Source organism: Fistularia commersonii, chromosome 27 (genome assembly GCF_037954325.1).
Source record: "Fistularia commersonii isolate RoL2024-O1a breed Wild chromosome 27, RoL_Fcom_v1.0, whole genome shotgun sequence".
NCBI lineage: Eukaryota > Metazoa > Chordata > Actinopteri > Syngnathiformes > Fistulariidae > Fistularia > Fistularia commersonii.
The window spans coordinates 7,577,027-7,604,507 of NC_141310.1; the positions used below are offsets into that span (position 1 = coordinate 7,577,027).

General features: G+C 38.5%; 1 protein-coding gene across 2 annotated transcripts; it reads left to right on the plus strand.

The window, feature by feature from the left end:
• Positions 1–1,269: 1,269 nt before the first annotated feature.
• LOC147217946 (frizzled-3-like) lies at positions 1,270–26,977 on the plus strand. 2 transcript variants are annotated; one of them, XM_086175173.1, is made up of 12 exons: positions 1,270–1,364; positions 2,282–3,160; positions 18,000–18,196; positions 18,391–18,693; positions 18,777–18,939; positions 19,637–19,936; positions 20,163–20,414; positions 23,189–23,337; positions 23,716–23,830; positions 24,374–24,537; positions 24,627–24,804; positions 24,960–26,977. In XM_086175173.1, exons 2-12 carry the CDS (start codon positions 2,765–2,767, stop codon positions 24,978–24,980), a joined length of 2,238 nt encoding a protein of 745 aa, XP_086031299.1. In that variant the 5' UTR covers positions 1,270–1,364; positions 2,282–2,764; the 3' UTR covers positions 24,981–26,977. The 2 variants fall into 2 exon arrangements, with proteins under 2 accessions (XP_086031299.1, XP_086031298.1); XM_086175172.1 differs by having other exon boundaries at positions 24,627–26,977.
• Positions 26,978–27,481: the final 504 nt, after the last annotated feature.

Genomic DNA, 27,481 nt, shown 5'->3' on the forward strand with positions numbered 1-27,481 from the left:
ATTCTGTAGTCAATCAGAATCAGAAATATTATAATCATCGTGTAGCATTTCAAATACAAGGAATATGCTGAGGTTTATCGATGCCGAGAGGACAATTGAAAAAAGTGAAATCAGAAATAGAAATAGTGTATTGAACTTGTAGAGGTAATCTAAAAGAGCACATCCATGGTGTAGAAAAATCCAGAACATCTAGTAGAGACGGGACACAAAGGAAGGAATGTTTGTCATTCAGTCGAATGTCAGTTTACTACACTTTCATGAATGTTAATACAGATGATTTACAGCAACTGATCACACTCATTATCAGGAAAGTAATTTGACAGCTGGAGAACTAAGGAAAGGAAGAGGTCACAATTTCAAATGTCCCACATCATCAGTCAAACATGGTGGGGAAGTGTAGGACATGACCGTTTATGCCTGTGAGGGAACTGGGTCATGGGTTTACTGATGATGTGACTGCTGATAGACGGAGGATTTCTGAAGTGCAAAGGGCCAAAGACTCATCACAGTTTGTAGAATGCTGCTACACTCCTACACTTAACAGTGCAAATGAATAATGATCCAAAATATAAAAGGAAACCAATATTTTCAAGGTAACGAAAACATTGGTTTTCAGTTTCGAAACAAATTGGCTGATGTGAAACCCATCATGTCCTTATCAAATGTAAATAAAGCTGAAGGCAGGAAAAAATATATCAAACTTAGCTGATACCCCATAGTTCAAAAGTGAAAGTCTACACCTTGGTCACATCGTTCAGTATTTCAAGTTAGCTGTGTTAATGCACAGAAAATGTACTAATATACTGTTTTTAACTTAAAGTCTTGGGGAAAATTCACTGCTGAAACCCCTGAAAAGTAATCTCGGTTATTGTTATGCTTTGCATGACAACCATTTAGTACATATTTAGAGAAAATGAAGAAACAATGGAAATTCAAAAAGAGATCTGAGACTTGTTGAAAATGTTATAAGTAACTTAAACCAAGCATTGATTTATGGCCCATATTACTCTGGATAAACTGATTTGTTATTATTCCAGCATCAGAAATAGAATGAATAATAACAAACATACATATCAGGCAAATAATTTGCCAAAATCTTAACTAAACATGGCTAAAAAAAACAAATAAATCAATTTTTATCCAAACTAAATGTCCATTTCTGCATGTGGTGACCAGGGAGCGATTTTGCCAGTTTGCGCGCTCACGCTTATTGCGCGTTCACAACGAATCGGGCTGCACGCTGCAGGCGACCAGCTGCAAACGGTGGAACAACGAAGTACTGCAGTGAACACGGACGGCGGCACCGATGTTTTTTTTTATTTTTATTTATTTTTTTCATTTCTTTCGTTTATTCCACATACAAGGTAAACCATTTAAAATTGTAAAGCAACGGAATGTAACACGCCAAACAGCGACTTGTTTAATAGCGGGTTAGCCGGAATGAGCGAGGTATTATACGGGCTTTCAAGGAAAGCTGTGCGCGAGCAGCGTGCTTGAAGGCTGAAGACGCTGTGGTGCTACACGCGCACACGCACACACACACGGCTCCGAAGATTGATAGCTCCTGGTGACCGTGGTTTGTCACGGCTTCAAGATGCTAGGATATTGAAACCGGCGCTTAATGCCTGCTAGAATTAACAATTCTCCCGGTGAGGGGGGAAATACTGGCTTCTTATTTCGTAAACATATAATTTGTAAAAATATATATAACATTTTGATATCGTCATGATTAGTTCGCTAGCTGTCGGTGTTGGACAAAAGTCGTTAAGTTAGCTTGCGCCCAATCGTCGAGCGGTAGCTGTTTGGCGCAAGTGGAGAGAGACAGAGAGCGAGAGAGGGAGAAAAGGAGATTTTCCTTGTGTGCGTTTCCATGTTTCACTATTAAAACTTGAAGGCGTGTTCCGTCGCAAAAACACCGAGCCACGGTGTGAAACATCGCGGAGGAGCGCTACTGTTGCCCGGTCAACCTCACACAAACATGAGAGAGGGGGAGTGCCGGATCCTCCGCAGGTGTATTCGTTCTTCACGTCCGCAGCTAGAAAGCCGACCGCAGTTGTCGTTGTTTGCCTTGAACGTTTGAATTCGACCGGGGAAACACTCCCGTTAACCGGCTTCAACACTGCCCTAGAGATTTCGGCTATGCAACACGCTTTTCCCCAAGGACAGAATGTCTGCAAATCAACAGGCTGCTTTAACATTGAAGGAGTTTAAATCACCTTGATTGACCATGAGGCTTGCCTCTTTTTTTATTTGTTTGACTTTATTTCTCTTTATCTCACAGGACTCGCTTGAAGAATCTACTCTCACTTGGCGTTAGAATGTGAAAGACCCAGGAGAAAGCTGCAGCAAAATGATGCACAGTGGATTCAACCTCAAGTGTTGCTGGAAAAGATTGTGAGAGGAAGAGACAAAGGGAAACCCAACGATCCCGAAGGAGAGACTGCCAGTGGAGTCAGTCTCTCAAAGACCCTCACTCTTTTAAGAACCGCATCATGGAATTCTTTTCAGAGGAGTTGTAAAAACCCAGTAGGATGATTTTTGAGCTTTGAGTCCTCGTGTATCTAAACAAGAAGAGGAAATACTTGAGCAGCTGGTGAATTTGAGAACTGACACAAGCACCAGCTCCATTCATGCAGGCTTGTCTCATCCCACTGCTAGACAGAGAGCTGAGGGGGCTTTCTTCGACACATGTAGTCCACAGGCAGAATCTGGCTCTTAACTGGAGGCGGATTTTTATTTTTCTCTGGAAGAATCACCACTGATAATGAACCAGGTTGCCTGTAATATGAAGAAACCTTCATCCATGGTGTCAATGTCATCAAGACAAGACAGCCTGGCCACAGCAGGAATGTCCAACATAAAAATGCAGCCATCACTTCCAAGAGAATGTATAAAAGACTGGTTCTCTGAAACAACGGCGATGTCCTGCAGACAAACATGTTCTGTGGGGTTTTCCTTTGTCCTCATTCCTCTCTTCCTGCTCGCTTTCTTTCTGGTCACTCCGACTGTGTCCATTCAAATAGAGGCCATAGAGAGCCACAGTGAGTTTAGCTGTGAGCCCATCCGACTGAGAATGTGCCAGGATCTGCCTTACAACACCACCTTTATGCCCAATTTGCTCAATCACTATGATCAGCAGACAGCAGCACTGGCCATGGAGGTAAGTTGTTTCATTCAGGCAGTGCGCCTATTATGCAGTAGTGTACCACAGCCGAAGAGCATGGCAAATTTGGACAATGGCTATGGTGAACATGTATTGTTTATGGAAAAAAAGTACATCACATAGTATTTAGAAGTTTAGAGAGCAAGAAACAAGTCAAATCGACTAGTTGCCATATTTAATAAGTCACCAAGCAGCAGTTTGCTACATTTTACACTTCACCTTCAGACAACGTCTAAAATAAAACAAGCCGAGTTGGCAACTCAGAAGAAAGATCTGAGATGTAAAAAAAGTCCAAACATTTAGCTACCTTCTTGGTTTCATGCACAGAGCTTGGCTTTTTGATTGCGCCACCAGCATGCCTTTAAAAAAACAGAAAATGAGTTACAGACAGTTATAATAAATCGTAAAATAGGGTGGTCAGCTCAGCTACCTTTTTTTATTAGTAGTTTTGAGTCTTACCTATTGGTACAATATTTTCTTTTTTCATCTTCATTGAAGGTATTCTAAGAATAGTACATAATAATTGTTAGCAATTGAAATTAAACATTTTATTAGGGTATGCTGTTGGGCTATTTGGAAGTCTATAGCCGTAAACTGTAGGTAATATTGTTACAATGCAATAGTTTAATTTCCAAAGACATGGAAAATCAAGAGTTAAAAGGAGCAATGGATTAGGTGAGGACATCTGACAGTGGATCTATCTACCTCATATTACAACTCCATCTTAGTTACTGTCCCATGTAGATCTACATAGGTGTTTGTGTGAGTCTGAAGCACCCATGACTATTTATGAATGTGAATGGGAGCACAAAGAATAAAGAAAAAAGCTTTTATGTTACACATTGTACCTGATCGTAGACCCACCTTATCATGTTGTTATATTACCCTCCCACACCTTTGTTTTTCCCAGGAGACAAAAGACAATCGGTGTGATTTTGCTCAATTGCTAGACTGTAATTACCTGCATTATGTATTTGCTTAGACCATATGCAATGCACAATTAAGAATCAGCAGCCATTTTGGTTTGTATCCTGAATTAACTGAAATGATATACATCGCATGCAAATAACTTGATCAAATTTTTGCCGGTAGGGTCTACCCTGTCATAGTTACAATATTATTTAGACTTCTTTTAATCTAGGAAGCCATTGTGTGTATGTTTCTGTGGGAATCTTCATCGATCAAAATGTCTGCAGATCTCAGTCCCATTACAGAGGGTGAAAGGCATATAGTCCATGTTTTGACTACATTCTACTGTAGTTTATACTGTGCAGAACACAGAAGGACCATAGAAATACAGACAGTTGAAGTATATCTTACTCCAGCTGTTAAACATTGGCATATTGGATTACTTTTGTTGAAAAGCAGAAGAGTTTGGATGAAGCCATCTGGGGTTGGTGCAGCTTGTGTGTTAAATTTTGTGATGTTTTAAAAAAAAAACATATATATTAAATATGACTGAATTTTAGGTAATTTTCCAAGTTCAAGCAGGAGACTGTTAAAGCAGTTATTAAATTATTGTCTATGCTTTGTCCCAAATATCTAATAACAAGAAGGGTGATCTATACTTTTCTAATGTCAAAATAAGCAAAGGATAAACTGTGTTGGGAATACCACTACTCTTTCTCAACTAAATGAATGTGGATATTTAATTTATTTTCTTTTAACTGTTTTTACTTATTTCTTCACTGGCTATGTAACTGGGTGCTAACATTCTCATAGTCACAGGTGTCACTCAGCACATGAAAGACTTTGAAAATGTTGAAATCAAGTCAATTCCCAAGCATCATATCAAAGCATGCCTTGTCAGGGATTGCTAGAAGAATCAGTTGTTAAACTTGATTTGACCCAGGTGAAGAAGTAGCCTTGTAACTGACACTCTCAGAGCCTCCTGGCATAGAGGAGACCGCTTTTTGAAGATGGGTGACTAGCAACACGAGACCTATTCATTTTCTGGCTCAGTCTGCTTCCTAACACACTCCTCATAGTAGCCATCATTGAGACAATTGTAATGCCTCAATACAGGCACACAAAAAGAAATGTGTGCATTCTGTTCACAACAGCAGGAACATACAGCAGTTTAAATGCAATTTCAGTAGAATAGTATTTGTATAAATCTATGTGTGAGGCCACAGTAACACAATAGGATTAATCTCCGTTTGATCTCTATATCTGATTATTACCTTTACTTTTTGGTGACGGAATAAATGTTAGAGTCATCTTATTTGTAATATTTACATATGGTTGTTCTGAAGTCATTTAGTGATATTTTCTCTGTGAGATATGGGGGTCTGATGGAGCCTGTCAAAAGTGAAGTTAACCCCTAATTCAGCTATTGCGTTTTACTTGTCTAACTGATGTAATAATTTTATATATAATACTTAGAATCAATTTTCCTAATTTTTTATATTTCTGAAACAATTGTTTTGGGTTTTTTTTTCTAAAATGTGCCACACAGAGAGAACAGAGTATGGCTTTGTCATAATATAAGACCCTTAAATCTAATAATATTTAAGTGAATGAGTGTTTCTAGAACTTATAAATTTGCCTATGTGTGTTTGGAAATATTTGATTTTTATAACAAAATGTAAAATAAACACCAACTGCCTAATCGGCATGAAGGATTTCAAGTACCTTAATGAAACCAGAGCCATTGTCAGCAGCTGTTGTCGGCAGCTCACTTTATGAGACTGATCATATGATGAATGTATGCTGTTCCCAGTGGCAAAGCTTTTCTTGTCTTGGCTTTCCTGCAAAATAGATAGATCATCTAGCGAGCTGTCACATTACTGCTATTTTTATTTTGAAATTTTTTCAAGTTATAGGTTATACACTGCATGGAATGCCTTCATTTTGAGCCATATTCTAATTCTAGGAATAGTGCACTAATATTTTATTAATATCCTTTCTCTCTTAGTTTCAGTCTGATCATCTCAGTGTGCACGGTTTCAATACAAAGGGATTATGGTTCAGTGTTTGAGTGATTTGCTGTGATGAGGTTTTTTTCTCTTTCATGTATTTGAATACACAACTGTAGTTCATACAATGTATGAGTGAGTGACAGGAGAGGTTAATGGTACCAGCTGCCATCTTTCTAGTGCTAACTAGCTGCTAATCTCTCTCTCTCTCAATTCCACAATGAAGACATTGATTCCCACAGAGTAACCACCACCCCATCTGCCACAATAGTCAATTAAACCTGAGCAAAGAGGGCTGAGAGAGACTTAAATGTTAGAGGGGAAATTGCTTTAGAATGGCTGGTGGTGGGAATGGTGAAGTTCTTTTTGTCAGATTGCGGCCCTCTACGTCCATCTGCCACAGTGTGTTAGGGCTCCCTGAGGATACATAGTAGGGGTTTGATAGTATTTGACTGGTAGGGGCACATGGACACTGTTTAAAAAGCCAAGTATACTCCTAATATATAAAATCCAGGAATTCAGTCATTCCAATATACAAAGCAAACATTTGAATTTTTATAGATAAGGTAGCGGCCTTACATTTGAATTCATATACATTAGACATTGGGCCTAATTCTTTGTTGATAGAATAGCAATTGTGTCTGCATATGAAACAGCGTTCCACAAACCCTTGAAACGAAAGACTATTAAGTGCCACAACCTTTTTTTCTCCAGCTGAATAAACAAAAATCTGACTCTCTGAATTTGTATGTGCGATACCAGTCCATGTTAGGTAAAGGTACAGGCATTAGCAGTTTTCCCACAATCCAGTAGAATTATGATAATACCCTCCTTTCAATGAAGCTAATCAGAAGATTCAATTTCTTCTCTTCATTGCTGATTTAAGTGCGGCCATGCTATGTCGGCTCCCTGCGCAGCCGTGTGCGCAATGTGAGCAATGTCTTTAAACATTGAGGCAGCACAGCAAGAAAACAGTCTGTTTATACACTGTGTGCCATTTGCTTTTTCCAATTTTTATGCCATAAGCGTCCTCAAGAACTCCCCCAGCAGACCCATTTCTGTCCACCACATTTTCCTCTCATCTCAATTATTGAAACTGGGGATTTTTCTAAAGAAAATTATATCTGCAGCACAGTAATCTAAACTCAAAACTTAACTGCATAATCAACATAGACTGGCTTTTTAAGTCAGGAGAGGTCTGGTTACACAAGAAAATCTGAGAGTAACATGATGCTAATATGGTTTGGAAGAATTTGATGCTTCCTTAAAATAATCAAACCAAAGTAATGTTGTTTTCTCTTCAGGGATTGCTATGAAAGATGACTCTGGGGTAGAAAAAAAACATTTCCATCAAGGAATTGTCATTTTTGTGAGGAAGATAAATGAAGTTGACAATTACATTTTCATTTTCTTGTTCTACAAGGCTCTCAAGATGTATGTTTTAATCTGCTGACAGGTTAACTAAGTTGGAGTTGTTAATTTATTTAATTTATTTTCCTTTTTTTGTTTTTAAAGGAATACAAGTCAGTCAGGATTTGGTATCCTAAAGTGATCTAGCACTCACTTTCTTAAAGTCCTTATAAACGTTAGAAAAAAATGTTTAAAGGACTAAACTATAAACAAAAGCTTGAGACACATAGTACCGGTAGAGGTTGGAAATCTTTCATTATTAATTCACTATGCGTAAGAAAAATAAGTAAAATTGTCAAATGTGAATAGCAATTTTCAGGTTTGTCTAGAAAGGCAAAGATCTCAGGGGAGACCATGACAAAGTGTTTGGAATAAGATGTTTGCTGCAGGACAATAATAAAAGAATGAGAGACTTAAGAGAGGGACACAATTAAAGATTGGCAAGCTTGGTAAAGTGTTTCGACCCTACTGTCTCCGGTGTTTGTGCTTCTCAGCAAGGGGCCCTGTCTTTCAAAATAAAATTGCTCTGTTGTAAAAGGCCCACTGTTGGGCCATGAAGTCCCCTCAACAGCAAGTGTGAGTTCACCATGTCTGGAGAGTTTGGGACTTGTTTATGTCAAATGTGTTTGGTTTTGTCTTATTTTTTTTGTGTTTGAGGAGGAAAGGAAAAAAAAAAACAGTTTTAAAGGTATGCTTTTGCGCTGCACCATGAATGTGTTAATGGTACTCTGTGCATCTGAAGAGGCTGATTACCCCATTCATTGAGGGTGATGGACAGGTCCTCATCCAGTTTAAAAGTTCCTGTTTATTTCAGTTGAACTCTAGATTATCCTGCTCATTCTGACAGTCTATTGAAGCTGCCAGCCCAAATGAAGCAATCATTTATTTATACACAGAACAAAGGCAGTGCTTGGTGCTGTTTTTCTGGCAGAAGTTTCCCATCAGTATAGCTCCCACTTCTGCTTATCCTGCCTCACTGTGCCAACTAAAGAGAGAGAATTTGAGAAAGACTATTAAAACTTTAAATGGCTTAAACACAATGATTTATCCCTCTGCAAAAGTGGTATTGCTGGATGCCATTAGGTTTTCTCTTGTAGCCTTACACACAGATAATTTTAAATATGTATTGTGTTTTATTAGGAATATTAGATTTCAAAAAGGAAACAGACAAAGCCATTAATGGTCAAACAAGAGACACACACGCCATATAACTCATATCAGTGATACTTTGATATTCTGCTTCACTTCTCTCTTATTCATTCTAATCTTTGGTTTGTTACTACCTGATTTTAATAGAGCTTTTCTTGTGGCACTTCTGACTCAATGAATCATAAGAACATCTTTTCCAAAATATAATCCTTTGAGACATTTAGAGAAGATACTGTGCTAGGTTGATGCTCTGAGTCGGCCCAAGCCAGCAATTGAATATGAAAAAGACTTATGCCTGTAACCTTCTGTGACCCAACAAATCTATCTCTTGGCTTGCTTAGTATCCTTCATACACTGTTCCCCCTCTGTGACTTTTTCATGGACTTGGTGACATCTAACCATTTGCTTGAATGGAGCCCCATGGTGTTCAACTCTGGTAAAACACATAAATATAGGTTATCCAAGTCTTATGGTCTTAATCTGAACCCATGACCCAGCATGGGAACTCTGTGTGTGTGTGTGTGTGTGTGTGTGTGTGTGTGTGTGTGTGTGTGTGTGTGTGTGTGTGTGTGTGTGTGTGTGTGTGTGTGTGTGTGTGTGTGTGTGTGTGTGTGTGTGTGTGTGTGTGTGTGTGTGTGTGTACACACTCACACTTGTGTTTGGTCTGAGTAAGTGATGTTTAACCCTCAGAGTTAAGCCCAACCTCAAACTAACATACAGGCCATCATTGATCCCCTTCTCACGCAAAGCCACTCAACATGAGGCTGCTTTCATATGTTCAGTGTACTGCAGATCAGGACCAGTGGCAGCGTTAAGTGCTTTGATGCTACTGCTAATTGTGCCTTCAACCAGTCACATACTTGCACTCTTCAAAAGTAGCTCCTAAGTCATTTTGCATGGATTTATAGCAGTTTGGTTTTCATGCAAATAGTTGGAATATACTCCGTGTCCTGACAAATAATTTGGGGCTTTAGGATAAGATTGCTTTTGCCAAACAGTTCTTCTATTTGACAAAATTAGGTAACACAACTGTTACTTGTGTGAGAACATCAACTCTGTAATATTTGGATTTAGTCATTTTAGAGTATGTCATTGCCGTAGTCAAACTTTCACAGTCATGGTTCCCTTTCAGTAGAGTTTTTACCCTTAGCTGCTGACTAAGTGTGTTATAGCCCTGCCCTGCAAGCTTGACTGTACTTGAAGAGAAAAAATGTCACAACCCCTTAATCCCACTTTAAGTCAGTCACATTAATTAGGATATTCAGACATTCATTGTTGAATACCGTTGCTTGTTCTGTTTGTCAAGCAAGTAATAATGTTAGCATATATCGTCTAAGGGGAAAGTGAGCTGACATCAGAGAAGAAAAAAATGCACATTTTTCATTTGTGCTCGCCTCACACATACTGTTAATGTGATATGTGAAAAATTAAGTGTTGTTTAGACCATGCATCCATGCTTTCGGGGCAACAAAGAAACCGCATCATACAAAAGACTGATCTGCGCTGAAAAAAATTAATAATTATCACTTAACACATTTTCCTTTCATTTTATCAGTTGGCAAATCAATATTTTTGAGTCTGTATAAAACAAAGAGCTTATTTTTTTTCAGCCTGTGACATATCTATCAGCAGATCAGCATGCACAGGTGGCTGGGATTATATGAGGAAGTGCGTGGGTGCGATGCGTGGGTGCGATGCGTGGGTGCGATCTGATTCAGCTCTGTTGTCAGTGTTCCAGCTCCTCATCTACATCTCTATCATTTCATTTGACCCTCTTTCCTATGCTTCTCAACTGTCTGTCATTCCAACTTTCTCACTCGCTCTGTGTAGCTCTTTGTGCAGAAGTGTTTGCTATACTTTTTTGGATGGTTTCATCCATTAAAGGAGTCCTAGCAGGTTATTTGTGTGTCTGCTCACATGTTGTGGCTGTTATCCTCAATGAGACAAAGTCCTGTGAGAGCTTCCACATCACCTGTTGCCATGGTAGTTAAATAGGCAGAGAAGGAAAGGAAAGAATGGAGGGAGAAAAGAAGGGGAAGCAAATGGGATGATGAGTGCATGGTTTGCAACCAAACAGAAGAGAAGGGATAAGAATGGTAGTTAAGGATTAAAATTGGTTTGGTTAAATTATGCAAGAACTTAATTTCTATCCATTGTGGCATTGGGATTGATTAGTTTGACATCATTTAGAAACCAGGTGTGGGTGAAGAATACAATGTTGCTCTGCAGGCAGCATTGAATAGGCAACCTTAAACTCCTCGAGTCATACATTTCATTGGATCTCTGAAATTAGACGTCTTGTTTTGTGTCTTGTTTGGCAACGGCAAGTATGATTAAACCTAGCCAATCTGGTAACAGTTTCCCTAATCCATCAATCATTCAAGATACCGGTACATTAAAGGTGTTGACATGGGTGTGATTGTTGTGCATGTATGCATGTGCATGTACAGTTTGCAAAAAAATGAGAGCACTGAAACATAATGTAACACCAATTATTACCTTTATTATTTTAGCATTATATTTATATAGTGACGGAAAATTACTTTAAATACCATGAAATCATCAAGAGAAACAGGGCTTGTTCAAAGTATTTTGGTTTTGTGAGCATAGATATTTGGAAGTCAGTTTACTTGTCTTAAAAGATAGAACACACTACAAAAGTTTACAGGTAATGTTCGGGGACAAAGTTAAAAAGCCCATGTTGATAAGTTAACCAGAGACTTCTAAGCAGATAATAAATAAAAGATAATCGGGAAATAGTTATAGAAGAAATGGGTTAACTGAGAAAAAACAGATAATGTTGTGGTTTATGATTTGAAATTTCTTTTTATTAACATAAAATGAATGTATTAAGATGGGAATTACTGAGCATGCCAAAGCATACAGAAGAATTATCTATAGTAAATGTAGTAATATGTAAATAGTAATAGTAAATATAGTAAATGATAAAACAAACAACATTGAACAAATGAAAAATACTGAATTTCAAAAACAAAAGAGGACGGAAGGTTATGAATGTTGAGGTTAATGGGAAAAGGAGGAGGACATGTTCTTGTCGAAATCTTCTTGTCAAGGCAACTGCACCTGAATTTCTTCACTTGAAAACGTTTCACACCTTATCTGAGAGGCTTCTTCAGTTCTGAAGAACCTGAAGAAGGGACAAGAAGATTTCGACAAGAAATCACCATGTTCTGTATGACTGAACATCGCCACAGAGGAGGACAATGCACAATGGTGTAATTTCCAATAGTAAATGGAGGGCAAGGAAAAAAGGCAATGAACACAGGAGAAAGGAGATGGTATGAGGAGGAGGAGGGGACATAAACGTGAAGGGGAATGCCATTAATGGCTTTGTCTGATTTCTGACTGAAGGATGGATGGACATGGATAAATGAGCATATAAATGAAAGACCGAGTGTGAGAGAAGGGTGCCCCTTCTTTTTAGAGATGAGGGATGAAAGCAGCATATTCTGCCCAAGTTCATCAATTCAGGGCCAACACCTGTCTCTCACAGGAAGGTTAGAGGACAGAGAATATGGGCAAATAGTGTCTGCTGTGAATTTATCTAGGTGAACAATTGTATTGCGTGAGCCACAGTACTGTAATCCTGAAAGCGTAGCTGATACAATTCAGTTAGTAAATTTGAAGACTAGAAACAACCGTAACAGAAAAAGTTTATTTTTTGTAAAGAGGGCACAAGGGGGGAAGCTGAGGAGGACGACAGAAATTGATGAATAATTGTTACATGCTCATTAAATGTAAGAGTGGATACTACAATTCATTTGAACTGCTGTAGTGTGGGAGAACACGACTAATTGTTTGAGTTTGAGGTAATAAAATAGCACTATAGAGTGGTGTGAGGCTGAACCAAAAAGAAGACAGCTAGGAGGAAATGTTGCAAAAACTTCATAGATAGCTAACTGACGTAGAGCGGGTGCATTCTGACTAGTCCTGCAGGGCATGACTGTTTTGTTTTTTCTCTCACCCTACTGTGAATGTGAGTGGTAGTGTGATGCAGAGAAAAAAACAGTGCATTTGGAAGTGATTTGTCCAGATAGACTTTGGGAAGGTTAAGTAGCAAAAGCCTAGAAAGAATATAAAAGAGATATGGATGAAATGATTCTCTCAATTTCTTCTGATATTGTATTAAAAGATCAACATTTTAGTCCATTTAATCTGCAGTTTTAAAGGATTTTAAAGGTTGTAATATGTTATAGGCTATGAGCAAGTGTGCATAAATGCTAAAAATGACCCTCAACAGGAGTAAATATACTGTATATGTGTGTGTGTGTGTGTGTGTGTGTGTGTGTGTGTGTGTGTGTGTGTGTGTGTGTGTGTGTGTGTGTGTGTGTATACATATATACACCCACAATTAACAGTGGATGTCAGAGGTCCTTGGTAAAATGACTGCTACTAGAATGCATCATAATCAAGTCATACACCACAGATTGCTGTATAGTCATCTGTACAAGGTGAATATACACCAATCTGTGCTGTATTACTAGGCGAATATACAGCAATATTGGCAGCAGCAACCCCTTAAAAGAAGAAAAAGTTTTATATTTTTTCTGTATGAAAGAGTGGAGGCAACTTGGACAACTGTGGCTAAAAGTCTTTTTGAAGAAGGTATTGCTGGCAGATTAGAGTTTTTTTTTCTTTAGAGATCAGGCCTGTCACCTTGATCTGACAATAACACAAAGCTGGAGACAGTTTCAGGAAGTGTGTGTGTATGTCTCAGGTTCTTTTTCTCAAAAAACCCTTCCAATCCCCTTGACTCTTAAGTCTCCCAGAAAAGCACCATTATTCTCTGTTCCGATCCATTTTTTCACCAATGTTCCAACATTGCTTCTCCCCAGTCCTCCAATTGACAGTGTCTCTCAGAGTTATTTTGTTGTTTTTTTTTTTCCTTTTTCTGGAAAGTTGGATGACTAGATTTTCCACAGCTGTTGTAAGCATCTCTTTACACAGACATACACACATCTTGCCAAAAATACAGACACATTAGGTATGCCCAGTGTCTTTTGTTTAGGCTTGACCAAAATCAGTGCAATCCTATCCCACTTTGAATGTTCGCATTGCATACTGGATGTTTAATGGACTACCAGGTTCCCAGTATGTGACAACTCATATGTAATGATGGCTGTGAACTGTCACGAAACAGTGAATCTTTTATTCTACTTCTGTAACATTACTATTTAACTGTCACAGGACTGTTTTCATCTTAAATTTTTTTTTAACATGTGAAAAGAGCTTTTATTTCTATGCCACACAGTGGTGTTCAAACGGACATATGTGCTTTGACTTCCTCACAAATTTATCAATGTCTGACCCTTGTTTTGTAAAACCATTAAAACATGCATTAACATGAATCTGCACCCATGTTTTATTTCTCTAAACTTCTATGCTCCCCCTGAAACCTCTGCTTCTCTCTCACCCTGTCTTGCTCTGTTCCTCCCCCTAAATTTTAAGAGAGCAGGAGGAAAGAAAAACTTAATCCCTCCATTGAATTGGAGGTGGACCAGTCAGGGGCTTATTTCCTCATTTTCCTAAGTCAAAAACCCAAACCTGCTTCTCATCCCAAATGCTCCAAGTTGCCTATCTAAATAATACAACCCAACATATACATATGCTTTTTCATGATCTGTTATTTGAATTTTTCTGTGGGTTGTTTGGAAGCAATTTAAGAAGCTAGTTTGGAGTAGTTTGCTTTTGATATATTTGCTAAAATCCAGATTTTCTATGTATTCAGTGGTTAGCGGTTTAGCCTCATAGCACAAAGGACCCTATTTCGATTCTGACAGGGGACCTTTCTGTGTGGAGTTTGCATTTTCTCCTCGAGTCTTCATGGGTTTTCTACGGTTTCTTCCCATAGTCCAAAGTCATGCAGTTCGGAAAATTATCCAAATGTACTATTGAGAGTGAATGGTTGTCTGTTTGTGTGGCCTTGCGATTGACTGGTGACCAGTCCAGGGTGTACCCCGCCTCTCCTCCATTAGCAGTTGGGATAGACTCCAGCATTCCCCACAGCCCTGAGTAGAATAAGAGGTAGACAATGGAAGGATGTACAACAGTAAATGATCACCCTTCCATAACGCTTTTGGGATAGCATATCTAATACAGCAGTGCATTAGCTCTTACACAGCAGTCAGGCTACACATGGGTTATGAAATTATTACTATTGAAAGTTTAGTTGACAAATTAAGCTTAATATTGGTCAAGGGCCCATATATATAATTATGTGAAGAGACATCAGCTGATAGTATTGCTATCCTCAAATTCTGTTTAGGGAATTAATTTGCTAGTTGATCATTTTAAATTAATGATGTAGGGAAGCCAGAAAATCCACATGCATATCACAGATTACTTTTATTATGTTTTCGTGCTTTAGCATTAAACGTTGACACATCAAGGCTCTCAGTAAGCAAATACTGAAAACATATGACGCTAAGTCAAATTAAGTACAAATCACCGAGGGAAAGAAATCTATTTAATGTCATTACTTCTAGTCTTGCTTTAGTTTTATCATCTGACATTTTTCCATGTTTTGGTGGAGCCTGATTCTTCCCTCAAGCTAGGTTTCTGGCCTTTTCGGCCTGTTTTTCTTTCATCAACAACGGACTACAAAATGCCCAACAATTCCATCTAGTATGCAGCCTTGGAAAGCTGATTGCCTGTTAGGACACTTAATGTCAATATTCTCTTTGTGAGGGGAGATGTGGAGCAATTGCCATCACTGTCAGAATAATTGTGCACAGATATTTGCACTATCCCACATTGGGAAACGCAATAACTAGGACATAGCTTAATTTCTGTCACAGGAATGACACAACAGAAACATACACAACCCTGGCTGCTGAGGAGAAATGGGCAGAATGGGGACAGGCAAAATGGAAGACACACATATTTGCTGCTTGAGTTCGTATGAGTAGACATGAAGGAAGGTTCCATTTCTGCGACGACTGAGAAACCCTGATATAAATTCAAAAGCAGCCACTACTCAGTTAAGTGTCGCCTCAGGCACAATGCACAAATGTAAGAGTGAAAGCCTGGACAGGAGCAGAGAGTCACAGATTTTAGAATTTGCTGAAAGTAGTTTGCAGAACAGTATCCTTTTTAATTGTAATTTACATATTAGACACTATGTATAATATGTACCTGCTTATGTCAAAGAAAATTTTGTAGCTTTGTCATATCTGAGATAATGCAAATTTCAACAAGCATTTGATTAAACCAAAAAGACTTAAGACTCAGTAATTCCCCACCGTCGACAATTGTTGGTGTTCTCTAGCCCAGTCTTAGCTTCCAGAGTCCAAGGTTTATATTATTGGGAGGACCACTGGCGTTTTTTTTTTTTTTTTTTTTTCACAAATACATCTCAAAGGTATGGCTGTAGAAGCAGGGCTGGCCAACATTTCCACTGCTTTGCTGAGACACAGTGCAGTATTTTATAGAGATTATAGGATGTTATAGTTTTAAATATCGAGGGCACGAAGCAATTTTTTTCTTCAAATTGTCAACCGCTGTTCTCTGTTAAAACCGACATTTACATATACTTGGAAAAAAATTAGACAAGTCCACAAGAAAGTTAGAAAACAAACTAATTTAATTAATATATCCCTATTTCTGCCAATGCAAGGAGGGTCAGAGCTTTATGTATAAGCGTCTTCTTTCTTTCAGTCAGGACTACAAAGTATTTGATTCTAATGCCCCACTGATTTTTCACTTTTCAGCTCTAGAATAGTGTAAAGTTGCGTGCATAGGAGGTAGCAAAATTTGTTGTAAAATCTGTGAATAATTGAATGAAGCTGAGTGTTGTAAGTGCCATAGTGCTTGGGTTTGTGAAGTATTCAAAACTGTGTCACAGATCATGCACCACTGCACATATTTACTGGTGGAACATGTGCAGATCTAGAACACAGCAATTGAGAACGATCAAAACATACAAACGGCGTCTGACACGCAAACATGCACAAAAGACACGCATGCACTGATATGTGTGTTTGCACGAATGCACTCATATGCCCCATAAGTGTGCAGTGTAGCTTTTGTTGTGAGCAATCAATGAAAGTACCCTGGATTTATCAAACATACTTTACACACACGTATGCGCACACACACACACACACACACACACACACACACATCCTGACTCCCATGTTATGCACGGTCAACTTAAGTTTCATTACTTTCTGTCCATTGCTTTTCATGGCTCTGCTTTCATTTTTCTGTCCCCTCTGTAAATGGAGCTTTGGTGCAGCAAAATTATATGACCATAAACTGAATAGATGATTTCATGTTAAGCTTCTGAATGTGCGTCACTTTTTCTTTTTATATACAATTATGTTTTTGTGCGTGTCCTAATGTTATAAATCATTCTCATATGTCAATTTTAAGTATTTTATTCTATAAATGCCAACAGCTACAATGCATCCATACAATTGCCAAATAGTTAAGAATAACGTTAGAGGCAAGATTTGGTCCATTAGTGATGAACATGATAAAACAATGTATTTTAAACAGTACCATAATAGACTGACCAAAATGTAAGTGAAGTGTTTGGTAAATTCCACAAAAATTAGAAAAGTTGAATCCTCTGTTAGGCCTCTATGACACTGAGATGTTGGCATTAGTTTATAATAAGACAAGGGGCAATAACTGCCATCACCTCAATTGTAATATTGTGAGACATGAGAGACTCTGCTGAATGCACTGATTAGACATGGTCAGTGGGCTGCAACTGCTTGGGGTCTACTCTTAGTGTAGCATGCTCATCCTCACACCATTACTCAACTAACCTTCTTTGCTCAACAGCTGCAATAAAAATAATTGCTTGATCATTATCAACTACTTTAACCTAAATCAAAAACAATGAAAAGTTTTTATTCTTTGAAACTTCAGTTTCGATGTAGAAGATCCCCTGAATAGATGGTTGCATGTATAATTATGTATGGATGGTGTCAAAAATATCAGACAGACATTTTTAAAAAAGGACATCTAAAAGAAACACCTTTTGAATATGCTCAGGATAGTCCTGGTTTTTTACTAAGTCTTTTTTAGTTTTGATGAATACAGTATCTGAAAGGTATACTTGTGTCTTTTAGGCAAAAAATAGTGTGGGAAGTTGTTGCAAGTAAATGTTTTTTTTCAAGAACCTTCTTCAACTCTCTCTATGTATTTGCACCCACAAAGTTGTCAACAGAATCATATCAAACTGGTTGATACTGATATTTAAAAATATTAGATACATTGATAAAAAATAGTCGCCACCTGCTTCTTACCTGTTCTTATACAAGAACTGATCATGAAGCAAACGTTATTCAAAATCAGTAATCTGACTTTTTTTTTCCCCTTCCTTGCAGCCTTTTCATCCCATGGTTAACCTGGTGTGCAGTGCTGACCTGAGGATGTTTCTGTGTGCTCTATATGCCCCGGTGTGCATTGTGTATGGACATGTCTCCATGCCCTGTAGATCCCTCTGCCTGCGGGCCAAGCAAGACTGTCATAAACTAATGAATATATTTGGAGTCACCTGGCCAGATGACATGGAGTGTAGCAGGTGATTTCGATTGTGACTTAATACAAAGGCTTATGTTTGGAAACAGAGTACCAACATGTCTGTAAAAGTATTCTTGCTTTTTTTTTAACATTTATTAAGTGTATGTTTTTCGTTTAACATTTTTATTGGATTCTTCCTTCTCAGGAGATTGTCAAATAAATGACATGATCTGTCTTACATCTTCTTTTTCCCAGGTTTCCAGACTGTGATGAACCTTATCCTCGTACAGAGGATCTGCTAACAGAGTCTGACACCACTGACCAGGCATCCATGACTGTCCAGAGAGACTATGGTTTCTGGTGCCCTAGAGAGCTAAAAATCGAACCAGACTTGGGTTACACATTTATGGGCAGGAAGGACTGTTCTGCTCCTTGTCCTTCCATGTACTTTAGTAAACAAGAGGTGACTTTCACACGTTACTTCATTGGAGTTATCTCAATTGTCTGTCTCTCCGCAACATTGTTCACCTTCCTGACTTTTCTCATCGACGTTACCAGGTTTGAATGATTTTATATGATTTTGTTATTCCTTTTGGGATTTGAAACAAATAATACAGAAAACCATTCGTTTTGTTCTTCAGATTCCGATACCCCGAGAGGCCAATTATCTTCTATGCTGTATGTTATGTCATGGTGTCACTGGTGTTTTTCCTGGGGTTCCTTTTGGAAGACAGAGTAGCATGCAACTCTGTAACCCCTGCACAGTTCAGAGACCCTACCATAACACAGGGCTCCCACAACAAGGTGAGAGCTTCAGTTTAACAACTATAAATTGAAATTACGCCATTACCAAAAAGTAGCAATTCGAAATATCATTAAAATAATGCTACACTCAGCAATAAAAACTCAGTCATTATTTACTCACTAATCGGCTTTTAGGAGATTATATTCTGCTTATAATATATTCTATTATTTTCAATAACAAACTCTGTGGCAACAGCCAAATAATATCAACATTAAAAAGTAATTGAAAAAGGGTTGCAATGGCTCCCCACAACTCAGATCTAAGTCTCTAAAAAGCCCTCCTGATGTGTGAAGCTGATCTCAAGACACACCATGTTTTAGGACTGAATGTACGCTTGGCTTGAGCGGCATGAATGTCTGCAGACTTTGCAAGTTCTGCTCAAGAAATTCAAATTGTTTATCATCATTTTTCCAGTCATGAAACATGTTTCCCTGTACAATGAAATTCTTACTTTGCTGTCCACAGTGCGTCCAGATACCTGTGATAGTCAGCTTTATTTGTCAGTGATTTTTTTTTTTTTTGGTTTGTTTTTCATATTTTATTATACTCAATTTTTGTCCAGTGCAGTTATAGTAATGTATTGGGAGAAAACAATGTATTAGCATTTAATTTCACTCATTTTCCAGAATGCCTTTTTCCTTGTGTAAGCAAATGATTTCTTGTTCATTAATCATAATTTTTTTGCTTTGGTATCAGGTCTGTACCTTGTTCTTCATGGTCCTGTATTTCTTCACCATGGCTGGCAGCATGTGGTGGGTTATGCTTACCATCACCTGGTTCTTGGCAGCTGTGCCCAAGTGGGGCAGCGAGGCCATTGAGAAAAAAGCCCTCCTCTTCCATGCTGTCGCTTGGGGTCTCCCAGGGGCCCTGACTGTCACCCTGTTGGCCCTGAACAAAATTGAGGGTGATGGAATCAGTGGCGTGTGTTTCATAGGACTGTATGACATGGATGCCCTGAGGTGGTTTGTTCTGGCACCACTCTGCCTCAATGTGGCGGTGAGTATAGTTAGAAGATAAATGAGTGTGGATGGATGAAAGAGTTAATGAGTTGGATTGCAGGATGGATGAATTGATGAACAGATAGTCGATAAAATAACATAAGTCTACAGTGTTGGCTGAAACATTAAGAAGGAGATGGATGAATAGTTGCCTTTTTTTCTGTCAGTGATAATCATTTACTGTCTGGGGCCCAGACTTCTCATTTGTTTCTTTCCATCTTCAGGTGGGTGTCTCCCTCCTATTGGTGGGAATCGTGGCCCTGAACCGCGTTCGCATGGAGATCCCTCTCGAGAAAGAAAATCAGACCAAACTGGTCAAGTTCATGATCAGAATGGGTGTTTTCTCTGTGCTCTACCTTGTCCCCTTGCTGACTGTTATTGGATGCTATGTTTATGAGCACACCTACCGGAACGTTTGGGAGACGACCTGGATGGAGGAGAACTGCAGGCGCTATCACATCCCCTGCCCCTACAAGGTAGAAAAATGAAGAGAAAAATAAATCAAAGTGTATCTAATACAGTACTAGAGTACTAGAGCTCTAAATTGATAATATAATGAGGAAGATGTGACCGTAATGAAATCCTTGAAATGCTAACTACTCTCTCTCCATTAAATTTCCATGATACATTAATGAACAGTTGTGTCTGACTGAACTGGAGGACAAAGGTAGACATTTATGCATCATGCATTATGAAGATCTTCTCAGTATGATTTAATGGAAATTTCAGAGACAGACATGGTGCATGGGAGTCAAAGAGGGGGAGAGGGGAGAGAGATGGCTGTTGCATCTGAGCAGCTGAGTGAACAGGTATTTGAGGAGTGCTGTATGCATCATTAGCTCAACTAATACTCTCAAGATCAACTCAACACAAAACCACCATCAGTGTTACTTGCTTTCTTTCCCTCTTTCTGCTGGTTCCCACACACTTCCCTGTCTTCCTTCCCTATCCTCCACTCTTACTCACTCCCTCTGTCTTTGCTCAGGGCTTGCTCAGTCATGCTCTGCTTCCCGAACTCTAAAAGGTCTTTGTAGTGGTTATGAAGAGTGATGGATGTTTTGTGTTTTAGTCTTACATCTTAAAAAAAGGAAGAAGAAAGTGAATTAATACTACGTGTTTATCTTCTACTAAATCACACCAACATAGAAGTATTGTCTGAGTTTTTCCCCTCAATCAGATGTTTTGCATCAATTACAGACATTTATGTTTTTGATATATAGCATAGACAGAAATAGATAGTATCGTGATTTAGGGAGAGAAGTGAAACCTTCTTTGTGACTGACCATCTATCTGAGTTTTTGATGGCAGGTGCAAATGCTAATGTTACTTGTGAGGGAAGTGTGTATGTGTCTGTCTGCCTGTCTGTGAAACTCGGTGTGTATGATCTTTATGAATGCAGCCTCTCTATTGTAGCTCTGGAATTTCAGTATTGCCGTTTGTCATTTGATCTTTGGCCTGCTGGAAGTTTGCATGTAAACGTGTTTGTATAAAAGGTACACGTGTTGGTGGATTAATGAAACACTCTACGGGTATTGTAAAAGTTCAGGTAGTTACATTTCTTGTGTTTTTTTGGCTGCAGCTGTTGAAGGCCTGAGGCTTGTAATTTTGTAAATCTCTCAATACAAGTCACTTCATCTCAGCCATGATGAGATTAGCTAAATAAAATGAATATAAGAGTTTTGTTTCTCTAATCTGCATAAAATTTTGTTGTCTTAACTCCTCCGACTCTAGAAGGTATTACTGTTGAACCAGAGCTCTTTTCTATGAGCCTGAAAGTTGCTTAAATAGTTTAAAATGCTCCAACATGATCAATGGAGACATTACGTAAAGAATATTCATTGACAGGAAATGAAAGAATGGCAGAATCAATCGTCCTCAGGCCCCAGGTAAGAGTAACAACCTGCTGGCAACTACTGCCCTCTTGTGGAACATACAGTGTCCTGCATTAAAGTTAAGGGCATCCAAGTGTGTGGGAAATTAACTTTTTCTACCCCTAAATATAACCATTTAGCAATATAACATGGTGTGTGATGTTTTTATTGTTTTTAAATAGTGCCTTTTCAAGCAAGAATTTCATTTAAGCTTAAATGGATTTAGCAATTCCATGTCTGTAACTTAAAGTTCGGACATTTAAGGGCTCTGTGTCCTCATAGTGTTTTGTCAGCTCTCAGTGGATAGTGGCTTGAGAAAATGAGCTACCAGCAGCCTTTTTTCTCAAGTACTTGACCTTTCTTTTCCAGCTATTCGTGGGAAATTTCTCAGTGTTTCCCTCAGTCCCTGTTGTCATTATGGCTCCTTCTTCATGCTGCTAATTATCTCGGCTTAACCTCCAAGCACCAGATGGTAAATGTCACTTACCATGGTTCCAGGCTTTTTCACAGCAAATCTATTAATGATCATCAGAAAAAAATATGACCTGTGAAAGATTCAAATGAGGTGGAGATGGACAAAGAATCTTGACAGATTATTTTGAAATTTACTCTTTTAGAGTCTACAAAAGATATTTCATCAAATGCTATACCAACATGTGCCTGCTGACGCGCCCCCCCACCCCCCCCACACACACACACACCCTCACATTAGTTTACCTGTCACACAGTAGGAGTCTAAAATTTATATTCAGAAAATATCCACTCTTTACAGAAACAATGAGGAGCATAGTTGCAATGCCATTCAATACAACAAGTTTTTTCTATGGTGTTAGGGATCTGACTGGTCCATTGTAAGACCTTGCATGAAACATGTTCATTCTGGTTTACATTTCCTGTTACACCGTAGCCTTCCCGTCTGGCTACAAGGCTGAGTTGAGATACTCGCCACTCACACATTTACAAGCATTTGGATGGTTTTTAATTCCCCAACACATCAACCCTATTGCTGCTCAAATAGCTTTAAACATTTGTCATCAATGAATGTTTTAGACCACCTCATAATGCGTCTGTCCTATCTGATTGACAAAATGCTTGCTTTGAACTGGAGTAATGCAGTACTGGTAGGTTTTATGTCTAAGATTAATTAACTGATCTCACTCTCTTGATCCCACAGGGATTTTATACATAAATAAAGTAGAACCCCCTCAACAGCATTTGTTTGAATTGTATGCATTATATATATATATATGTATATATATATATATATATATATATATATATATATATATATATATATATATATATATATATATATATATGTATATATATGATAATATTAAGAAAATTATTTTTTCCAATGTCTGTCCTGCTTCTTCTAGGTGGAGCAGACAAGCCGGCCAGCCATGGCTTTGTTTCTCATAAAATACCTGATGATGTTGGTGGTGGGGATTCCCTCTGTTTTCTGGGTGGGCAGCAAGAAGACCTGCTTTGAATGGGCTAGCTTCTTGCACGGGCGCAGACGGAAAGAGTAAGAGAGATTAGGTTTCCTGAAGAAATGTGTGAAACTTGTCACGGAGGTAGAATTGAAAGTAGTAAATATAAAACTATGATAAGAACTAACCAAATGTTACTTAATATCCTTTGTGTGTCTCTTTGGTGATGTAAAGGTATAGTTTGTCTCCTTAGTAGTAGCATATTAATTGTCTTATCTTTCATCATTTATTCTACCCCCTCCAATCTGGCTCTGCCTCCTCATTTTACCACACGGCTGTTTTGCCTCTCTGCACTCCACAACCTCTTTGTGCACCATGTTTACACTGCCCCTTCTGTCTGCCCTTTCTCAAATCTCTTGTCTACCCTCCTTACACCCCCCTGTTTTGCCTCCCTCGTACACCTCTCTATACAGCAGTGGGGTAAATGAGTCCCGTCAGGTGCTGCAAGAGCAACCAGACTTTGCCCAGTCTCTGTTGCGTGAACCAAACACCCCTGTCATCAGAAAGTCAAGAGGAACATCCACTCAGGTAAGACTGCAAACATCAGTCTTATAGCTGTTTTATTCAGTACTGTCCATTAACATGCCATTAGCCTGCATTGCCTTCTTCTCCTGAGTCGAGCAATTAGATGGGTTTTTTTTCTGACTCAAAAAATAAATATAATCATCACCCTGTTGATTTAATAAAGATAGTTTTATCTTTTCCTTTTCGCAGTTCCCCTCAGGTGTTGCCACACAGAATCATCTGTCTCCATCTAACCCTATTTCTTAATTTCCTCTTTTCTCAGAGCCACTAAGTTCATGTTCTCTTTCACTCGATCCATAAATCTGCTCTTTGGTCTTCCTCAAGGCTTCCTGCCTGGCAGTTCCAATCTCAGCATCCTCCTACCAATATTTTCGCTTTCCCTCCTCTGTACATGTCCAAACCAGCTCAATCGGGCCTATCTGACTTGAAGGAATGAATAATATACATTTTAAAATAGCTGACACTGCACAATGCAATCCATAAATATGATCCTGAACATTTTACATCAGCCTAAGTGAATTGTCCCATTGAATTGTCTTCTTCTAGGGCACATCCACCCATGCCTCATCCACCCATCTGGCTGTCCTTGATGACCCTGATGAACCAGTTAGATCCCACCATGGACATGCTGCTTCCACCAGGAGCAAAGCAAGCAGTGTCCACAGTAAGGCTAGTTACCATGGCAGCCTGCGACGCACATGTGACGAAAGGTAGAAAAACAGGAAGTTAGAGAACTCCTGCTGTCTTTGTCCAAAAGTGAGAACCACATTCCTCTCTTCTCTTTATCCTATCTCTTCAGAAGCGACACTGTGGTGTACCGAGGCACTGAAGAGCGCAGTTTCCATGGCAGCATGCCAGGGCTCAACCACCCACTTTCCACTCACAGCAGCCTCCATCAAATAGACAGCCACTCACAGCACAGCAGTCAGAGGGATATAACTGAACCCCCAACTACCCTTATCACACATGGATCTTCAGTAAGTGAAAGCCGGGCTACCGAGAATGATGGCACCAGCGCCTAAGAATCTCACAGGAAATTTTTGACAAGAAGATGTCTGCCATTTTTAGGGAAAATTTCCAGGGGTTAATACACATTTCTGTGTATTTTGCAATTTGTCTCCCCATGAAACAGTCCCAGCGAGTGCCGTGGTGATGAATGTGTTGTTAATATGGCAACAAGCTCACTTCATGGACATAAAAGAAGGAATGGTAATTCAATATTTGATTTTTTTTTTTGTTTGTTTGTTTCCATCACGGGATATGATTCAGGGAAAGGTTGGCTTGAGCCACAGCTGGTGCTGAACAGAAGACTGACATGTCATAGAACAAAACATTTCAGATCTGGTGTCAGACTACAGTTTAGAGATAGACTGAAATGAACATTATTGCTAACGGTATCAAATACAGCTTTCAAAATTTTGTATGGCAGTTTCACATACAAACATAACCAGTCTTAGTGGGAACCGAGACTTGAATATTTCCCAACTTGTTTGTCTTAGACTTAATGGATTATATGTATCTTTATGGGGCTCCAGAGACAAATATGGGCCTAATGTGAATTTGTGGACCTCTTTGTGTTCTAGTGAAATATTTTTATACTGTGAAAATGTGCTGAAAGGGTCACTTTCCTTGTGTGCGTGTAAGTGATTGGTTATAAATGACTTAAACACTAATTTGACCATGTGTTTGTGTATAATACCAGAACGCTAGTGGGGTGATATCGAAATGATACCTTTGGTGCACTTATCGAGGAAAACGTGCACTTGCATGCACAGTTACTTATTCTAGCTCAATCCACTGATGAGCTGTTTGAAAAACATGTTAGCAATGCTTCTTATGCACAGATGAATCAGCTGGACAGATGGGAAAGTCATTTATCTGCATCGCGTCATAGCCAGTTGTCAGTGAACCAATTCAAGCCATGAAATCATGCAATACACAGAAGCATCAAGTAAAGCTCCTAATCACTGATTTGCCCTAGATTTCATGATCTGTACAGCATATGACATTGACGGCAGTTCAAGCTGAGCAATATAATATTGTGACAGAAACACAGTAAAGCCCATCACTGCAGTGCAACCTCCACGGTGTATAGTTTTAGTTAGGTATTAAGACCAAAAGGTTTTTTTTTTGTATGTGAGAGTTCATCTTCTACAAATACATTTGACATGATACCTAAATAGCTTCTGTACAGGCTTTTATCACGTTTGTATTAACGTTCAGACGTAAAGTTACCCAAAGTGTCAAATTTGTATTCAGCTTCTTTGCTTTACATATTCTGGCCTATATTGTTTGATAAGTAGATCTCATGCTACAAATGTTTTGTTTTTCTTGTACTACTCCTTTACCCAGTGTACCTACCTCACCCTGATGTTCTCTACTGATGCACATGCATTAACAGGCATGTGTCTTTATGAACAAGCATATCCACACATACAACCATGATCTGAAAAAACACATCAAATAAAGTCAAAGCCAAACTACTGGGGCTTTTTCCAAAAACTGAAAATACATAGTACCCAAAGCCATCATAATTTAGTGTTTTTGCAGCACTCTCATATACAAATATACACACAAACACACTCATAAGTTAGACTAACTAAAGTGTTTCCATGTCAATCCCAGACAACTTTTTTTTTTCTCGTCTACCTCTTCAGTTTACACAAACTCAATAAACCAATGAACTCTTTGGCCTTGGATTCAGACACACAGCTGCGTCTGCCGTCTGACATAACAGTGCTGCCCCCCCAACCCCCGGAGCTCCCGTTTTGTCCATTCTGGTGATTAATCTTCCTCTCATCAGCTCCTTAAAGCAACCCAACTGTAAATGTGCCCACACTGATCTTTTACTGGACCTACAGCAACTGTCGGTATTCTTGCAAGTTGTGATTGCTTACAAAACTAAAAGTTGACCAACCAAATGAGGAAGTCCATGCTCAGTTACAGTTGATAAATTGTCTCTTATTATAAAATACCATTGCGGATCGAGAGGCGAAGTTTTTCTACAATGATTAAATGTATTTCTTATTGTGATACATCTTGGGACTTAAGCGTTGACTATGGCACAGTGATTCAAAACAATATATTGTCATTTTAAATAACTGAACTGTCTTTGCATTTTAATTTATTTGCATTTTGGAACTGTAATAATTTTACACGAAGTCTAATAAACTTTCAGTCTAAAAGCATTTGTTCTTATTCTCTCACCTGACATTGGCTTTGTGGCGTTTGTTTAGCCAACCCTCCCTCATTTCCTGTGTGTCTGTCTGTGTATATATATATATATCTACATATGTATATATATACATGTATGTATGTGTGTATGTGAATGCGCATATGTATACATGCAGACACAAGTATAAATACAAATACATATATGTGTGTATATATTCATATGTGTAAACATATACTACATATATCTATATATAGATACATAAATATAGAAACATATATACGCAAAAATATGCACTTATAAATGCATATTTACAGCATACATAGATATATGAAAATACATATATATATACATAAACACACATTCAATAAATATGTACATTTATACATATACACACATATACATACATTACATACATACATATTTATACGTACATATAAACATGTATGTATATACATACATATATGCATATATATAATGTA

Bases quoted from the DNA above. Each gene is read 5' to 3' on its own strand.
- LOC147217946 (XM_086175172.1), top strand. From the start codon at position 2,765: ATGAACCAGGTTGCCTGTAATATGAAGAAACCTTCATCCATGGTGTCA. The intron at 3,161-17,999 runs GTAAGTTGTTTC...CCTTCCTTGCAG, and splicing joins CAGCAGCACTGGCCATGGAG to CCTTTTCATCCCATGGTTAA. The intron at 23,338-23,715 runs GTAAGAGAGATT...CTCTCTATACAG, and splicing joins CACGGGCGCAGACGGAAAGA to CAGTGGGGTAAATGAGTCCC.